The following is a 14,357-nucleotide window of genomic DNA, read 5'->3' as shown; positions in this document are numbered from 1 at the left end:
ATTTATTTATTTATTTATTTATTTATTTATTTATTTATTTATTTATTTATTTATTTATTTATTTATTTATTTATTCATGTATTTTTATTCTGGCCCCATGCACGACTGAATATCTCCCTCACATGTATCATATATTGTATGTCAGGGCAGGGAATGCATTCACGTGGACTCGGGAAAAAAAATTGTTCCCGAAGGGGTGTGTGTTGGTTTCACGCGACCTCCGTTTAGGCTCTGATAACTCACTTCGAGCTCTTGTGAGTGTGAAACTGGCAGGATATGTGCATTCGAAATTCCAGGGTTTATTGCCCCATGACATGCTATTCGAGGGATAGGGCCGACACTCGAGCACGTTGTTCTCGACTGCACTTTGATGATCGTCTTCTGAGCGAACAGATAATACTAGAACACCGTCCCCACCAATCAGCGGCTCAACAGACAGTGAAGGTACTTCTGGGCTTTCTGAGAACTTCTCGCTTGTGCGAGCGCCTTTGACTCTGTAGTGCTGTCCGCGCACGTCTCTATACCCCCCCCCCCCTCTCCCTTCTTTCTCTTCCATTTCTCCCTTCCCTCAGCGTAGGGCAGCCAACCGGACTCTTGACTGGTTAACATCCCCGCCTTCCTTTTATCTCTTTCTCGCTCTCTGCACATAGCCGCCGTGGCTCACGCGACGCTTAAAGACATTAGACGCTCTTGGCGTATACAAGCATGTGATGTGAAATCAGATAACATCAAAGACGGTTTATTCAATTAAGAAGCATACACAGTAAGTAATGCAGAATGCAATACATCAATTGAGTGTCTTTATAATATCGAGAGTGCCGGCTTTGTTAAGTGTTACATTAAAACACACACACACACGCATATATATATATATATATATATATATATATATATATATATTGAAAGTGCTATTTGTGCATATCGTCGTCTTCATCTGTACATACGACTCTCATCATATTGTGTGAGCGCTACTTGTGCATATCGTCGTCATCATTTGTACATGCCACACATCTTCATCTTTTTGGCTCGTGTGGTGCTTCGGCTCTGTCTCGGGCAGCTGCTCTAAAATAAATGAGTCGCATCGGTAGACGTCTCACAGTATACCGGGTGCTCAGAATTAAGTTTTACGGAATTTTAAACATCACCTGTGGCAGGTAGCATAATTATTATCGTTGAGCTGGGTTATTCGAAGAGGCGGACATTAGTATCACGAGAAATCGAACCACATGTTCAAATAATTAACAAAAATTCACTAATTAACTTCTTAGTTTTTAGCTTAACTTCTTACTTTACGACACATATTGCAGTTTACGAACTGTAGCCGGTGAGCTTGTCAGGCGTATCCACTTGGAACGAAATGAAACGACCATGTATTTCGTCCGACAATTTGGCAAATAATATCTCGAAGCTGGTGTCATCCTGGAAATTCATTTCAAGTGGATGCGTCTAGCAAGCTCACCGGCTGAAATTCGTAAATTGCATTATGTGTCGTAAAGTAATCAGCCAAGAAGTGAATTACTGAATTTTTGTTAATTAGTTGAATATATGATTCGATTTCTCGTGCTACTATTGTGCGCCTCTTTGAATAACCCAGCTCAACGTTAAGAATGATACCACCTGCCATAGGCGATATTTAAAAATTCCGTAAAGCTTAATTTTGAAGACCTGGTATATAGGTAGTGTCGTATTTCCTCGGGTTTTGTGCATTTCTTCAATTATTTATGTATCTGCTTATTTGTAACGACTCTTAGTGTCGATCTGGGAACGTTTGTCAGTTGCACAGAATTAGCCTTTCATAAGCTAACGCCTGTAGAATGAAGGGACTTGGCAAAGCGGGCTTCTCCGCACGTAGACTCCTAATGTGGAGAAGCATACTTTCAAAATAGCTTTTCAGAGAGACGCCCGCATGGAGAGTTTTCAGGCGCAACCCACCTGTAAACGGACATTCTACGCACAACTTGTATGTGTGCGTGGTTCCTGTTTGTCTGGAGTTAAACATGTCATCCCGCATCCTGTGAACACAAATTCTACGTGCGTGGTATTTTGAATTTGAGATTCCCTGATTCTAGAGCAAAGAGAACGCGGCTATCTGGCATCGACGAAAAAATGTCAGAATTTTTGTTTACGTGCTATCGGCGGCGAAAGTGTACAGCGTGCGGGTGCTGCGAAAAAGAAAATGACAGTGTTAATAAGAGTTTTAATCCGCACGCAGTCTGTGCACATCTATAAGAATTCGCAGCTGTAGTCGGCGTTTCTATGAGCGACGACCGTAATGCACCTTTTTGTTCGAAGTTGCCTGGTTAAGTGACGCGAAAGTTCATAATTTTCGCGAAACTTGCTCACAATGAACTAATCACTGAACTGTGGAAAATTCCTGTGTTTGGCCGCCAGGTCTTCATTCAGACATTCATTCTTCTGACCAAATTAAGGCCTATGCAGATGTAATGCAAACGAAACGAAAGCGAACATATTGACATAGATAAGAACTTGGTACATGAAGAGATTTTGGTATTTCAGGGGGGGGGGGGGGGGGTTGCGCAGTGCCTACAGAAGGGTTTTATATGTGCAGGTGCAGGTGAGAACATCACATATCATTTGTGGTGCCGATCATTTTTTTTTAATTTGGACTCCATTCTACGTTGCAGCTATGTTTGTGCGTCGATCATATTGAAAATATATGTTCGAGTGATATGAAACGCGAGAAGATATAAGCGTTACGGAAAATTTTGTGCCCGTTCGAATCTATGAAGTGTTAAGCGTTTTTTATAGGGTACTCCAGATAAGTTTTGCGTATTCTTGCTTGGGGATTTAGAATTCTCTGATTGCGATGTAAGCTTACGTCATTTGAAGAAAAATACTTTTTTACCACGTTCCGACAGATATCGTCAGCGTGAGGCTCCCAGCTCCGGCGATTCGTGATTGCGGTGTCTAGATACATGACTTGCTCTATTTTATCAGTACTCATCTCATTAGTAGTTTTAAAAATGCAGGCCGCAGTAATCTATTTGTAAAATTAATGCTCGTGGATGTTGAGGTATTCCATTTCAGACTGTAGTTAGTAATCTCGTACAAATTGAATTAAATGAATCGTGTAGCCCATGTTGATCACCTTCGTTAGTAGCGCTAGCCTACAAAACGCAATCGTCTGCAAGAAGCCATTCCCGGGTGGGCCCTAGATTGTGAAATCCCACATATCGCATTCCCTGGCGCCTTCGATTTCGCAGCCGTGGCACTCGTTATTGCCTTTCTCATGCGAGACTTGATACCGGCGCGTCTCACTTACAGGGAAACTGTACTACTGTCACGTGACGCCAAACGTGAGCAATATACACGTGACGGCAAATGTAAGCAATACGTTCGTTTTCTCTCACTACTCACGTATCGTACAGTCAACCACAAAAGTTTGCGGACCACGCGAGCGCGTGCCAGACTGCCTATCCGCGCCACCTAGCGGTACGCCACCTAGCGGCGACAGGGGCGCTCTCCCGGATATGAGCCCTCTTGGTACTCGCCTGCCTGTTAATTTTTTATTCCCGTGCATGACATTGTTAGTTCGTTGTGTTGACGCAGAGCGCTGTCTGCGATAAGACCGCCACTGATAGCAGTATCGGAGCAATCACTGCAACCTTTGTCGACTGGTGTGCCAGTGGGTAGATAAGTTTCACGAAGCGCTGCGACGATTTTTTTACGCGACGTTTACTGGCGCACTTTGGTTGGCAGCATCTTGGTCCAATGAGTGTTGCTGCTTCTGCGTCTTGAGAGAAAGGGTAGGGAGGTGTTTCACTGTCATCAAAATAAAGAAAAAGCGGATGCATAGAAAATTTTCTTTCACACATAGGCGCATCTTCGCATCAGTCGCTGAAAACGTAGTAGACTTGCTTCAGGCCACGTGGTGATTGCCTATTTGGAAAGATGCCGCTGCGTGTTCCACTTGACGAAAGAAGGCACATTGTGCGTTTATTTATAGAGGGAATACCTCAGCGCGAAATCTGCCGCCGAACCAACAGGAGCCGGACTGCCGTGAATAGGATTATTCAAGCTTTCCGCGACGATGACAGATTCACAGATATGGAGCGCAGTGGGCGTCCAAGGGCCACGACTGAGGAAGAGGACCGCCTGATTACGGCCGCCATCGTGGCTGATCCTTTTCAAAGAGCAGAGGATATCCGAGAAGCGCTCTCGCTCACGGTATCGTCTGAGACTGTAAGAAGAAGGCTGAGTGAGCTTGGCCTGCAGTCTTTCGTAGCAGCACAGAAGCCCTGCCTCTCAGACAGCCAGCTACAAGAACGACTCATGTTCGCTACAGCAATGAAAGATTGGACAACAGAGAAATGGGGCGATGTCATCTTTAGCGACGAGTCAACTTTTTCCACGCGCTGGGACCAACGGAAGCGGGTTTGGCGTCCACTAAACTGCAGGTGTGTTTACAGTGTATTGGAAGTTAATTCACGAAGCTAATTCTGCATCACAACATGTTTCACGTAAAATGAGCTTTTGGACATTACGAGATTTTTCTGTAGTGGTATTATGTTGAAAACATTAACGATTGTTTCATAGTACTACTTACTCTGAAGCTAATTAAAAGCTGCCAGTGGGTCTTTCAGTACTATCTAATGATGTTTGCACGTTTTCTATTGCAACTCTATAACAGCATTATAAAGTTTATACGCAAGAGGAATCCCAACATTTTTAGACGCGCCGCTGGCACCCAATTGTATGCTATTTCTTGCAGATATCTGCCTAAGTACACACAGAGTGTTCTATCCAGTGGACGGTGTTCCGTGAGCGTGTGGGGAGCAATCAGCAAAGATGGCCTTGGTCCCCTTGTGCGTCTGGAAGGGCCCTTCACTGCGTCACGGTACTGCGACGTCATCACTAGACACCTCGTTCCGTATGCGCTGGACGGTCCCTTCAGCGGCGGCTGCTATTTTTTTCAACACGACCGCAGCCCGATCCATAAAGCACGTATCGTCCAGTCATTGCTAGAAGAACATGCTGTTTGCCAGCTTGAGTGGCCTCCATGTGGCGCCGACTTGAATCCCATAGAAAATGTCTGGGGCATGTTGAAGAAACGGCTGTCCACACGAGCCAACCGCGGCCGCACGGCCGATACGCTGTGGCAAGCGATCGCACAAGAATGGGAAAGCCTGCGCGGTCGACCGGAGATTACTGAATCTTTGTACGAGTCGATGCCCACACGCATCAATAAGGTGCTAGAAAACGGCGGACATTTCACTTCCTACTAGATCATTGAGAGACCTATGTTTCATGACACTTCTGTAAATGTCTTGTGAATAAATTCATCCCCTTCAGACACGAATTATGATGCACTGTCTGCAAATGCGTCAAATGCGCATGGCATCATTTCAAGACGCTCACTATTACATTCCAAGAAAGAAGACGAAGCAATGTGCTGTTTTGTGCGAGTTTCAGTAAAAAAAATAATTAGCGTATAACTCATTATCTAATTATTCTGAAATCCGTCAGCTTCAATGCTTGCATAAAAAGAATCAACTATTAGGCCCGAAACGCATGCACACTTGCTTTTTCGGTTGTATTCGTGTCGACCGGAGAAAAAAAAAACTCTTGACGTTGGTCTTGGAACGCGGCACGTCGAACGATTGTCTAACATGGTAGTGTCTCCAGCAAAGTGATCATCTGCAGCAATACGCAGGACAATGAAGTTAACTGACCGCTAGTTGTCCCATCAGGAAGCGGACACGAATGTGCACACTGAGTTTTAGGTTATTTGAAGAAACACGTGGCGTGGGACACGCCTCCGAAGTTCGAGTCCCCAAACGAGGACGCCGTGTCGCAAAGGGTTATAAAAAGAGTCATCGCACCCGATTATTTCTTATTTTTCTAAATGTTACCGCTATAGCAGCGCGGTGGTTCGGGCTTTGCGCAGCAAAACCTGGGCGCAGGCGATCAAATCCCGGCCGCTACTGTCACTTAGCGATGGGGGAGGAACGGAAAAATTCTGCCTACTGACTAAGCATCTGTGTCCCATGGCTGCCTCACCGCTCACTCACGCACTCACGAAAAAAAAAAAAAAACAGCGTGGCTACGCGAAAATAGAACTGATAACAGCCGAAGAATACGCTGTCTGATTACTTGTACTGATATTCTGCTCTCAAAATATAAGCAAGTAGCCCTGGCTAACAAAGAGCGCGTCACGTTGAAAGAGATAGGTAGAAAATATTTGCGCACAGTGCGAAAATAGACAGGCCATAGATTTAAGGAGGGATGCGTCTTCAACGTAGCGCTGCTGTCGATCGCTGGTGACGTAGCGGAAGTGTCGCGAAGAGGCTCTTGGCCACGCGCTCGCGTGGTCCGCAAACTTTTGTGCTTGACTGTACATTTCAGCAGACAACTGCAGCATTTGTCGAGGACCCGTCCATGACGTCAATGCTCAAACGCGGCTAAGGTGTCTACTATACTTATGTAGCATCTTCCCAAGGCCGAAAACGGGACGTAGAACACTGTTTAGTTGCGAGATGGGATGTCGAAACGTGAAGCCGTCGCTGTGGGCACAGGCTGCGTGGTAATCGCTGGGCTTGCAGGCGCAACCATGTTAGCGCCGGCTTGTTTGATGCACCATAGGCGATGACACTTCGCTCTTTCTCGGCTACAAAACAATGTCCTTGAATAACAAGCGACGTGACCACAAATCGCGCGTTCCCCGCATGCTACTAGTTGAAAGTTCCTACGCCACGTGACCATCGATGCCAGACAATTCCCGGCCGTGTAAGAAAGAAAACCCGATACCGTGACGTGATAGTGCGCATCGTGGACGTTCAAGCGCTTTCGCTATTGCGTTTACGCCGACCACTACTGGCATCACCCATTGTACTGCACGCAATCTCCGAAGGCGCAGTGCGCAGTTTCTGCAACCACAGCACACCCACGCGTGCAGTGACTGATAAACATTCGCGTTGCGGCTCACGAACCGACGCGTGTACACGACGCCTAAATTGCAGTGCTTGCAGTCACTCTGCCACCCCAGTCGCAACGTACTCCTCAAGTTGCCACTGCGTAAGCGAGCGCCGCGTGGGATACCAAGCTCAGTGAGAAGAAATAAAAAAAAAAGTGGGCCCAAACGAGGACGGAAGAGCTAGATGGAAAGGGGAGGAGCGGAAATAAGAGATGGGTGGCTCCTGGGCGTCGTAGTGGACAGCCTAAACCACGAAGCAGGCAGGTCATCAATCAGGGTCTACTGGCTGGAGGCCTTTATCCAAGGAAAGCGCGGTAGCATGAGCGCGGGGCCTACGCAGGGCCCGAGGAAGTCGTCCGACAACTCAACAGGGCCGCGCTTTCGCAACGCCGCGCGCCCATAACGCACTCAACATGTTTGTGCGTGGATTCCAATAGTGAAACTTACAATGAAAAAGAGTGAATTCACTTTGCTTGCGGGCTGCCTTCCCAACAGTTTCGTGGTTAAAAGACCGCTCAAACCTCCTTGCACGTCTCCTCTATACGTCTGCTCTCTTACTCATTTTAGAGATAAGACAAAACTGAAAATTTCTATTCATATAAAATTTTCATTCCTTCAGAGATAACTAAGCCCAGCTGATTGATAACGCCTGCGCAGACGTGAGCATTCTTCAACGTTTCTGCCATCTATTTCTAGGACGAATGGGTAGCACAACCTATTAAAAAAATTTAATTCTGTGGTTTTACATGCAAAGCCACAATATGATGATGAGGCACTCCGCGTTAATTTTGACCATCTGGGGTTCTTTAACATGCACCCAATACAAGGGCGTTTTTACATTTTGCCCCCATTGACATGCGGCTTAGCAGCGCAACATCTAAGCCACTACGCCAACACGGCCGGTTCACAACTCATTAATTACTTAATTAATTAAATAATTCATTCATGCATATTTCGAACAAGCTTACAATATATATGCTATAAGGTTAGTGTTGGGAAAAGCACGTGGCTTTTCAATAAAGCGGGATAAGGAGACCCAAGCTTCTTTGCCACCAAAAATGTGGCTCACCCGGTGTATATAGCGTATCGTTTAGGTAGTCCTGTCTCTCTCCTTCCGAGTCCTAGTAAGAGTCCGACCTTTGCCCGAGCAGGAAAAGCATGCAATCCTCTATCAGACTGCAATAGTCACTCTTTCTAACTGCGCTGGAAAGGAGCGCACGTGATCGCTGCGAGCCAGGGGAGTTCTGTACCTCTCTTTTGGGGTTATCGAAATGAGTCTTACAATAGCCTTGACTGGTATGATGAAGCGATTCCTTCCGCTAGATTATATGTCAGTCTTATCATACACCGATCACGGCCGGCTCATCCAATTGATAACGCGGGTGGAGCACCGTGATTGGAATATAATCGTTATCCTATCGCAAACCTTGTCTCTCTCTCTGCTAATAAAAAAGAAATTCTGGTGTTTGATGAGCCAGTACCACGATATGATCATGAGGCATGTTGTAGTGGGGGACTCTGGAATAATTTTGACCACCTCGGGTTCTATACCGTGCACCCAGTGCCCAGTACAAAGCTAAACTTGCATTTCGCCCCTATCGAAATGTGGCCGCCGTGACCGGGGTTTGATCCCACGCCCTTGCGCTTAGCAGCGCAACGCCAAAGCCCCTGGGCAACCGCTGCGGGTTCTCTCTTGCTCTCCATATTGAGGGTAGTAAACCACTGCCACGTCAGAGCAGTTGAAGCGCCTACAAAATCCATTACCACGACTGCCTCTCGAAAGGGTTGGTATGATGGCTCACCTTTGCAGGACAAATATGACGACGCTGCCGACAAGGCACAGCTGGATGAGCACTGCGAAGTACCAGGTGATCTCCATACACTGCGGAAATGTTAGAAAGCAAAAATAATTAAGATACAAGGACGACAGAAAAAAACCAGCATGTGTGGCCTACCTAATTTGCGTCTATCGTTCGTTTACTTGGAAATTTTTATGAGAAACATTCCTTGCTTCATACGAGGTACCTTACGGTAGGTAGGTTCCTGTGTCTTCTTGCTTCGGGCTTCTTCAATTAAAACTAAAAAGAAAATGTATCCGACGGTGGAATTGAACCCTGAGTCTTCTAGCACAACCGCTCGATGATCTAGGCAGTTAATGTATATGCACTATATTTATTCACAATAAGTACCACGCACGCATACTTCTCTTGTGCCAACGCCGAATGGCGCTTTCAGACGAATCTGACGACTGGCTCACGCGTCACGTCGAAAAGCATGAGAGAGGTCACCTGTGTGCGAGCCAGTTTCCATTCGGCCACAGACGCCGGAACGAAACACGCGATTAATAGACCACCTCACTGCTTTCTTTCGCGTCCGTCACATAGCATAAAAATGTTGCCTATAAAGGCATGCCAGTTCCTGCCATTCTTTGCTTAGCTCATCTTTCTATTCCTTCTTTCCCGTCCCCCAGAGTAGGGTAGCCAACCAGACGCATTTGTGGTTAACATCCCTGCCTCTCTTTCTCTCCTCCTCCTCTTTCCCTCCCCCTCCCCTTCTTTCCAAGTGGTAGCATGTGCTTGAGACATTGTCTGCACCCGCCGTCTGGATCGGTCCAGATTTCGCAGTGCTTTCGTCATAGCCGCTAGTGCTACTTAAAGGCTGTGTGACATTGTACCCCTTTCGGGATCAGACCAGCTTATAATGGAACAGACTCCAACTTCGCTGTAGTAAAACTAAATCAACAGCCATGCCGTTGCCGTCATTCTATACTGACGTTGCCGTCGTCATCGTCTTGCTGCTGTCGTCACACGCACACTCTCGCCAGAATGACAATCGCTCGCCTTATACGAACAGGCTGGTCCATAGGCAACGCTTTGCAGAACGTCGAACGAGTGTGGGTAGCAAGCTACCTGAAAAATGGTTCGCATAACGTCGACTCCCACGGTGCCTAGAATGAACGTCACATTTTAGCAGGCATTCATCCCGTGACCTCGTACTTGCGCAATTTCATGATATTTAGATGGTCGATTCTCACCTCTCATTTAGTGGAATCACCGGGAAGAGTTCGTGTCTCACAATCACTTTTCGTCACGCAAAATAAGCTAATGTAACCCAAAGAGGACTAGAATTTATGTCACGTTCATGCGAAATTTATCAAGTCCCATTCATCAAGTCTCTGTTGCTATGCCGTCGTTGATAATAGTTTCCATGTAGCCTGCTCCAGTGTTGAACAAAAATAATATGAATAAGTCTGTTTTGATATTTGTATTCACTTCTGTGGCCCTCAGGATGGGCCCAGAACGATGAAAGATAGGGAATAATTCACCCGTCCTTTTTGGCCTTTCCCTGTTTGTACCAGCTCTGTTCTTAATTCATTGTGCAGGTAACGTAACTCCTATGTTTCAATCAAAGCTCATTATAATAGAATAAATACATCATTCTCATAGTTTTAGAAGAGCTCGACAATTGATGGCATACGTTTCGCCAACTTCCTTGTTTGCCAGCGTTCTTTATAGCAATGTTTTTTTTTTTGATCACCTGTGACAGGCAGCTCTGTTGCGGCTTTGGAAGTGTATTTTTTGGAAGGAGCAAGAATTACCTGCACAATAAATCCTAATGTCCAGGCAACTAATTAAAATTATTTGATAATATTTGTAATTATTTGCACCAGAGAACATGCTGCACTTACGGACAGATGTCTGGAAAGTTGTTCTACTCAATGAATTTCTGCTGAGCAGAAACGGGACTTCACCCCTACTTGGCCTCAATTTCGGAATTCCTTCATGTGCCATACAGTAAATAATCACGAAACTAAACTTAACTCCATTGGCGTGGTAGGTGGTGCGTGTGAACTAATTAAAAGCTTTTTATCTAATAGAGAGCAAGCCGTTTGTGTTTGTAACGTTCTTTTACTTTTAAATCTATTGACAAAGGTGTCCCTCAAGGTTACATACTCGGCCCCCCTTTATTCCGAATTTATATGAATGACCTACAGTCAACCTTTCTTGTATGCAGATGATACAACAATAGTCACAAGTGACAGGTCCATCGATATGTTAACTAGCAAGCTGACCACTAACCTCAGGAATATTAGACTGGTGCAAAGCTAATGGTTTAATAATAAACACTAATAAAATACAGTTTGTTGTCTTTCACTCGAGAGAGAACCCCCTTTCATCTACTCCTGCCATTAGTATCAATTTCCACCGCCTCCTTAGCACTCCTCAGTGTACATTTCTGGGAGTTATTCTTGATGCCCCATCTGAAGTATTCCCCTCACATTTCATATATAAAACAGACGATAGCTTACGGTATAAGAACATTAAGTAAAGCACGATCATTCTTCAATTTACCTAATTTATTCAAGATGTACTGCGCCTTTATCCGCAGTCATATCACGTCACGGGCGAATACCTATCCATCTGACATACGTCCACTCCAACGCCTTCAAAGCCAAGCCATTCTTGTCCTAATATTCAGCCCACCGTTCACCAGCGCATCCTCATTATTTCAACAGCATGGTGCGTTATCAGTGTGCAATCTGTTCAAATATAAATTGGGAATTCTTGTTTTCAAGTCTCTAAACGGTACCACAGCAGTTAATGGGTTGCAAAAATAACATCTGCTTAAGTCTAACCCGACTAGGTTTGCCTCGAACCGCAATTTTTTTACTATGACATGTACGTACCAACTATGGCAAGCATACCGCTATTTTTGCGGCTGTTCAGTTTTGGAATAGGATACCATCAAGTACCAAGCAATTGTTATCTTTAGGAGCATTTTAGAAAGAGCTTGTTTCATTTGGTCTTCACTCTTAAACGCTGTGTAACTGATCTGCATTTATTGCAATGTCGTCATTTTTTTTTCTTAATTTTTTGTGTGACTGATATTCACCGTGTTATGGTGTTTATTACTCAGGTATTTTTGCTATGTTTACAATGTTACAACTAATTACTTAATGCTGTTTTGTTGCCATTTTTTGTATTTATCTCCACTTATTTTCTAACAGGAGGTCCCCTTTCAGCCATGTGCTATATATGAGACCTCCTTCTGAATACATATCCCAACACGACTTCACCCCTACTTGGCCTCAATTTCGGAGTTCCTTCATGTGTCCTACAGTAAATAATCACGAAGTTAATTACTTAAGGTTTGCGAAACACGCTTGCTTAAAGTTTGCTAAACACTGCGATTCAGCGCGCACGTAATATCCGTCTCTTCAGGTAATCCAACTGATCATACCAAATTACGCTGGCTGCTCCAGCCCATTTTAAAATATTTGTACTCGCCCCCCAAAAATTAATAAAAAATGGTTGCAATATATATATATATATATATATATATATATTAATGTATAGTGATTCCTTATGTAAAGAGCCTAAGGCTTTGCTAAAGGTAAAAGTTTAAAATAAATGCGTGTTTGCTAAGCGCGCGGAAGCACTGAAGAGAGCGTCAAGTGATTGCACGCTTTGTTCACCTTCCTCTGTTTAAGGAGCTAACAAGCACTGGCGCCAATTTTTTTCCTTCTTACTCGCGTATGTCAAAGAACGATCCGCATGTTCGTTGTGCGCGGAGTCCAATTATATTTGCAGAGAGCAACGCTCTTAAAGAGCCGTACTTGTTAAGCAAGAAGCCCGATTTGTCACGTTGTCTACAGAGTACTTGAAGGCAAATTTATTGCCTACTTGATTAATTTTTTTGGGACATCCACTAAAGGTACGCAGGAAATATTTCTTTTTTAACGTGCGATTAGTATGGTAGGTAGAAGTGCCGTTTTTCTCTTTTTTTTTTTCTTTTTAATGGGAGTATGCTCGACGTACCCGGTAAATTTCGAAAATTTTTCCCGGGAAGGTCTGTTGCACCGTTCGAATTCATTAGAGGCATGTAGGACAATCAGAGTTAGTTTATAACTAAGCACAATCCACAAGTTGATGTACTGCACCCTATCTATCGTCTTCAACATAAAGGCATACTCGCCAACATCATCCTACTTCGCTGACACCGTATTTCGCACGAACAGATTTATTCAAGTTATCAGTTTTTTTTTCCTCGCACTGTAACCGATTGGAACGATTATTTATTGCCTTTCGCCACAATTTGAATTCTTTAAACTTTATTAACTTTGTTTGTATTTGCTTTGTTTAGCTTTTCAAGAAACGCACCCTGCTTGGACCTGGGCAAGGTTTTCAGTATTGAATAAATAAAATACGGCAATCGGCGAACTTTGAAGCGAACTTTACAGTACTTTGGATAAACAAATTAAAATCCTAGATGATTGTCGTACGGGCGAGGAGTACAGCCACCTCCAGGCGTCGGAATACCGGATATTCCCCCGCCTACCTGGCTCTACCAGGCATTACACCATTCGGCGCAAGTCGGCACAGGAGCCTGTTTATGCGTGGCCGTTGACGGCGGCACCAATAAGCACGGATATATTTTTTTTTTTTTGCGTCCAGTTCGTTAAGCTTCCTGTTCGTATAGTTGCGGTGGCGCACGGCCGGCTCTGGGGAATGATACGAGCATAATGGTACGGCTATCGCTAAACGAACGTAAACATCAATACAATAAAGCTATATGTAACGCGAACAGCTCCGCGCGCAGCGAGCCCAACGACGGCGACGATAGCGAGATGGATGAGTCGCGCTGTGAGCCCATCACTTAGTTTCGCTCGTTCCGCCGCTCGAGCGCCTCAGATATAGGGCCTGGCCATGTTCTGAAAAGTGCCGCTCGGCCAACCGGAAGTTTCTTGACGAGTACGCGCTTCCCTCGCATCGACGCTTCTTCTTCTCGGCGCATTCCGTCTCCTCCTCGACGAGCGCATGCCCTGGCGCAGTCAGGCGAGACTTCTAATGTGTGCGCATCAGCGCCACGACTGCCGTAGACAAGCACATATTACAAGTCTCGCCCATGTCTTCGTAGCTTCGGCACGTGCTTTAAAAAGTGGGAGAAAAAAAAAGTATTCCTTTCGGCTACTCACGGCACACTGCTGTATGACAACAGCTCCTGTTCGCGAAAGAAACGCCTTTACAGCGTAAGGCAAGATCTTGTGATCCGGTAACCGTTACGACGGGTACAAAATCGTCCGTGTTGCGTCTGTCATAAAACTTCTGGAGTTTTACGTGCCAAAACAACGATGTGATTATGAGGCACGCGGTAGCGGGAGACTGCGCATTAATTTTGAGCACCTGTGGTTCTTTGACGTGCACCTAATACACGGAGCACGGGCGTTTTTTTTTTTTCGCATTTCAGCCCCGTCCAAATGCAAAAAAAATCCAAATCCCGCCGCTGTCTGGATTCGATCCCACGCCCTCGCGGGCTTAGCAGCGCCACACCAAAGTCACTACGGCACCACAGCGTGTTGGTGCACTTATTGATGGTAGATATTTAAATAGCGTGCATGTCGAAGTAGAAATAGTCAACCTGC

The 14,357-nt window shown here is 45.1% G+C and overlaps 1 protein-coding gene across 1 annotated transcript in view; it reads right to left on the bottom strand.

The window, feature by feature from the left end:
* Positions 1-14,357, bottom strand: part of LOC119437245 (nose resistant to fluoxetine protein 6-like) — a 76,706-nt gene that overhangs the window by 22,049 nt on the left and 40,300 nt on the right. Inside the window, exon 8 of the mRNA XM_037704286.2 lies at positions 8,737-8,816. Coding sequence (XP_037560214.1) covers positions 8,737-8,816 — 80 coding nt within the window. The remainder of the gene's footprint in view (positions 1-8,736; positions 8,817-14,357) is intronic.

This window comes from Dermacentor silvarum, chromosome 1, assembly GCF_013339745.2.
Source record: "Dermacentor silvarum isolate Dsil-2018 chromosome 1, BIME_Dsil_1.4, whole genome shotgun sequence".
NCBI classification, from domain to species: domain Eukaryota; kingdom Metazoa; phylum Arthropoda; class Arachnida; order Ixodida; family Ixodidae; genus Dermacentor; species Dermacentor silvarum.
The sequence above is the reverse complement of the archived record's forward strand: the minus strand, read 5'-3'. Positions and strand labels throughout refer to the sequence as shown.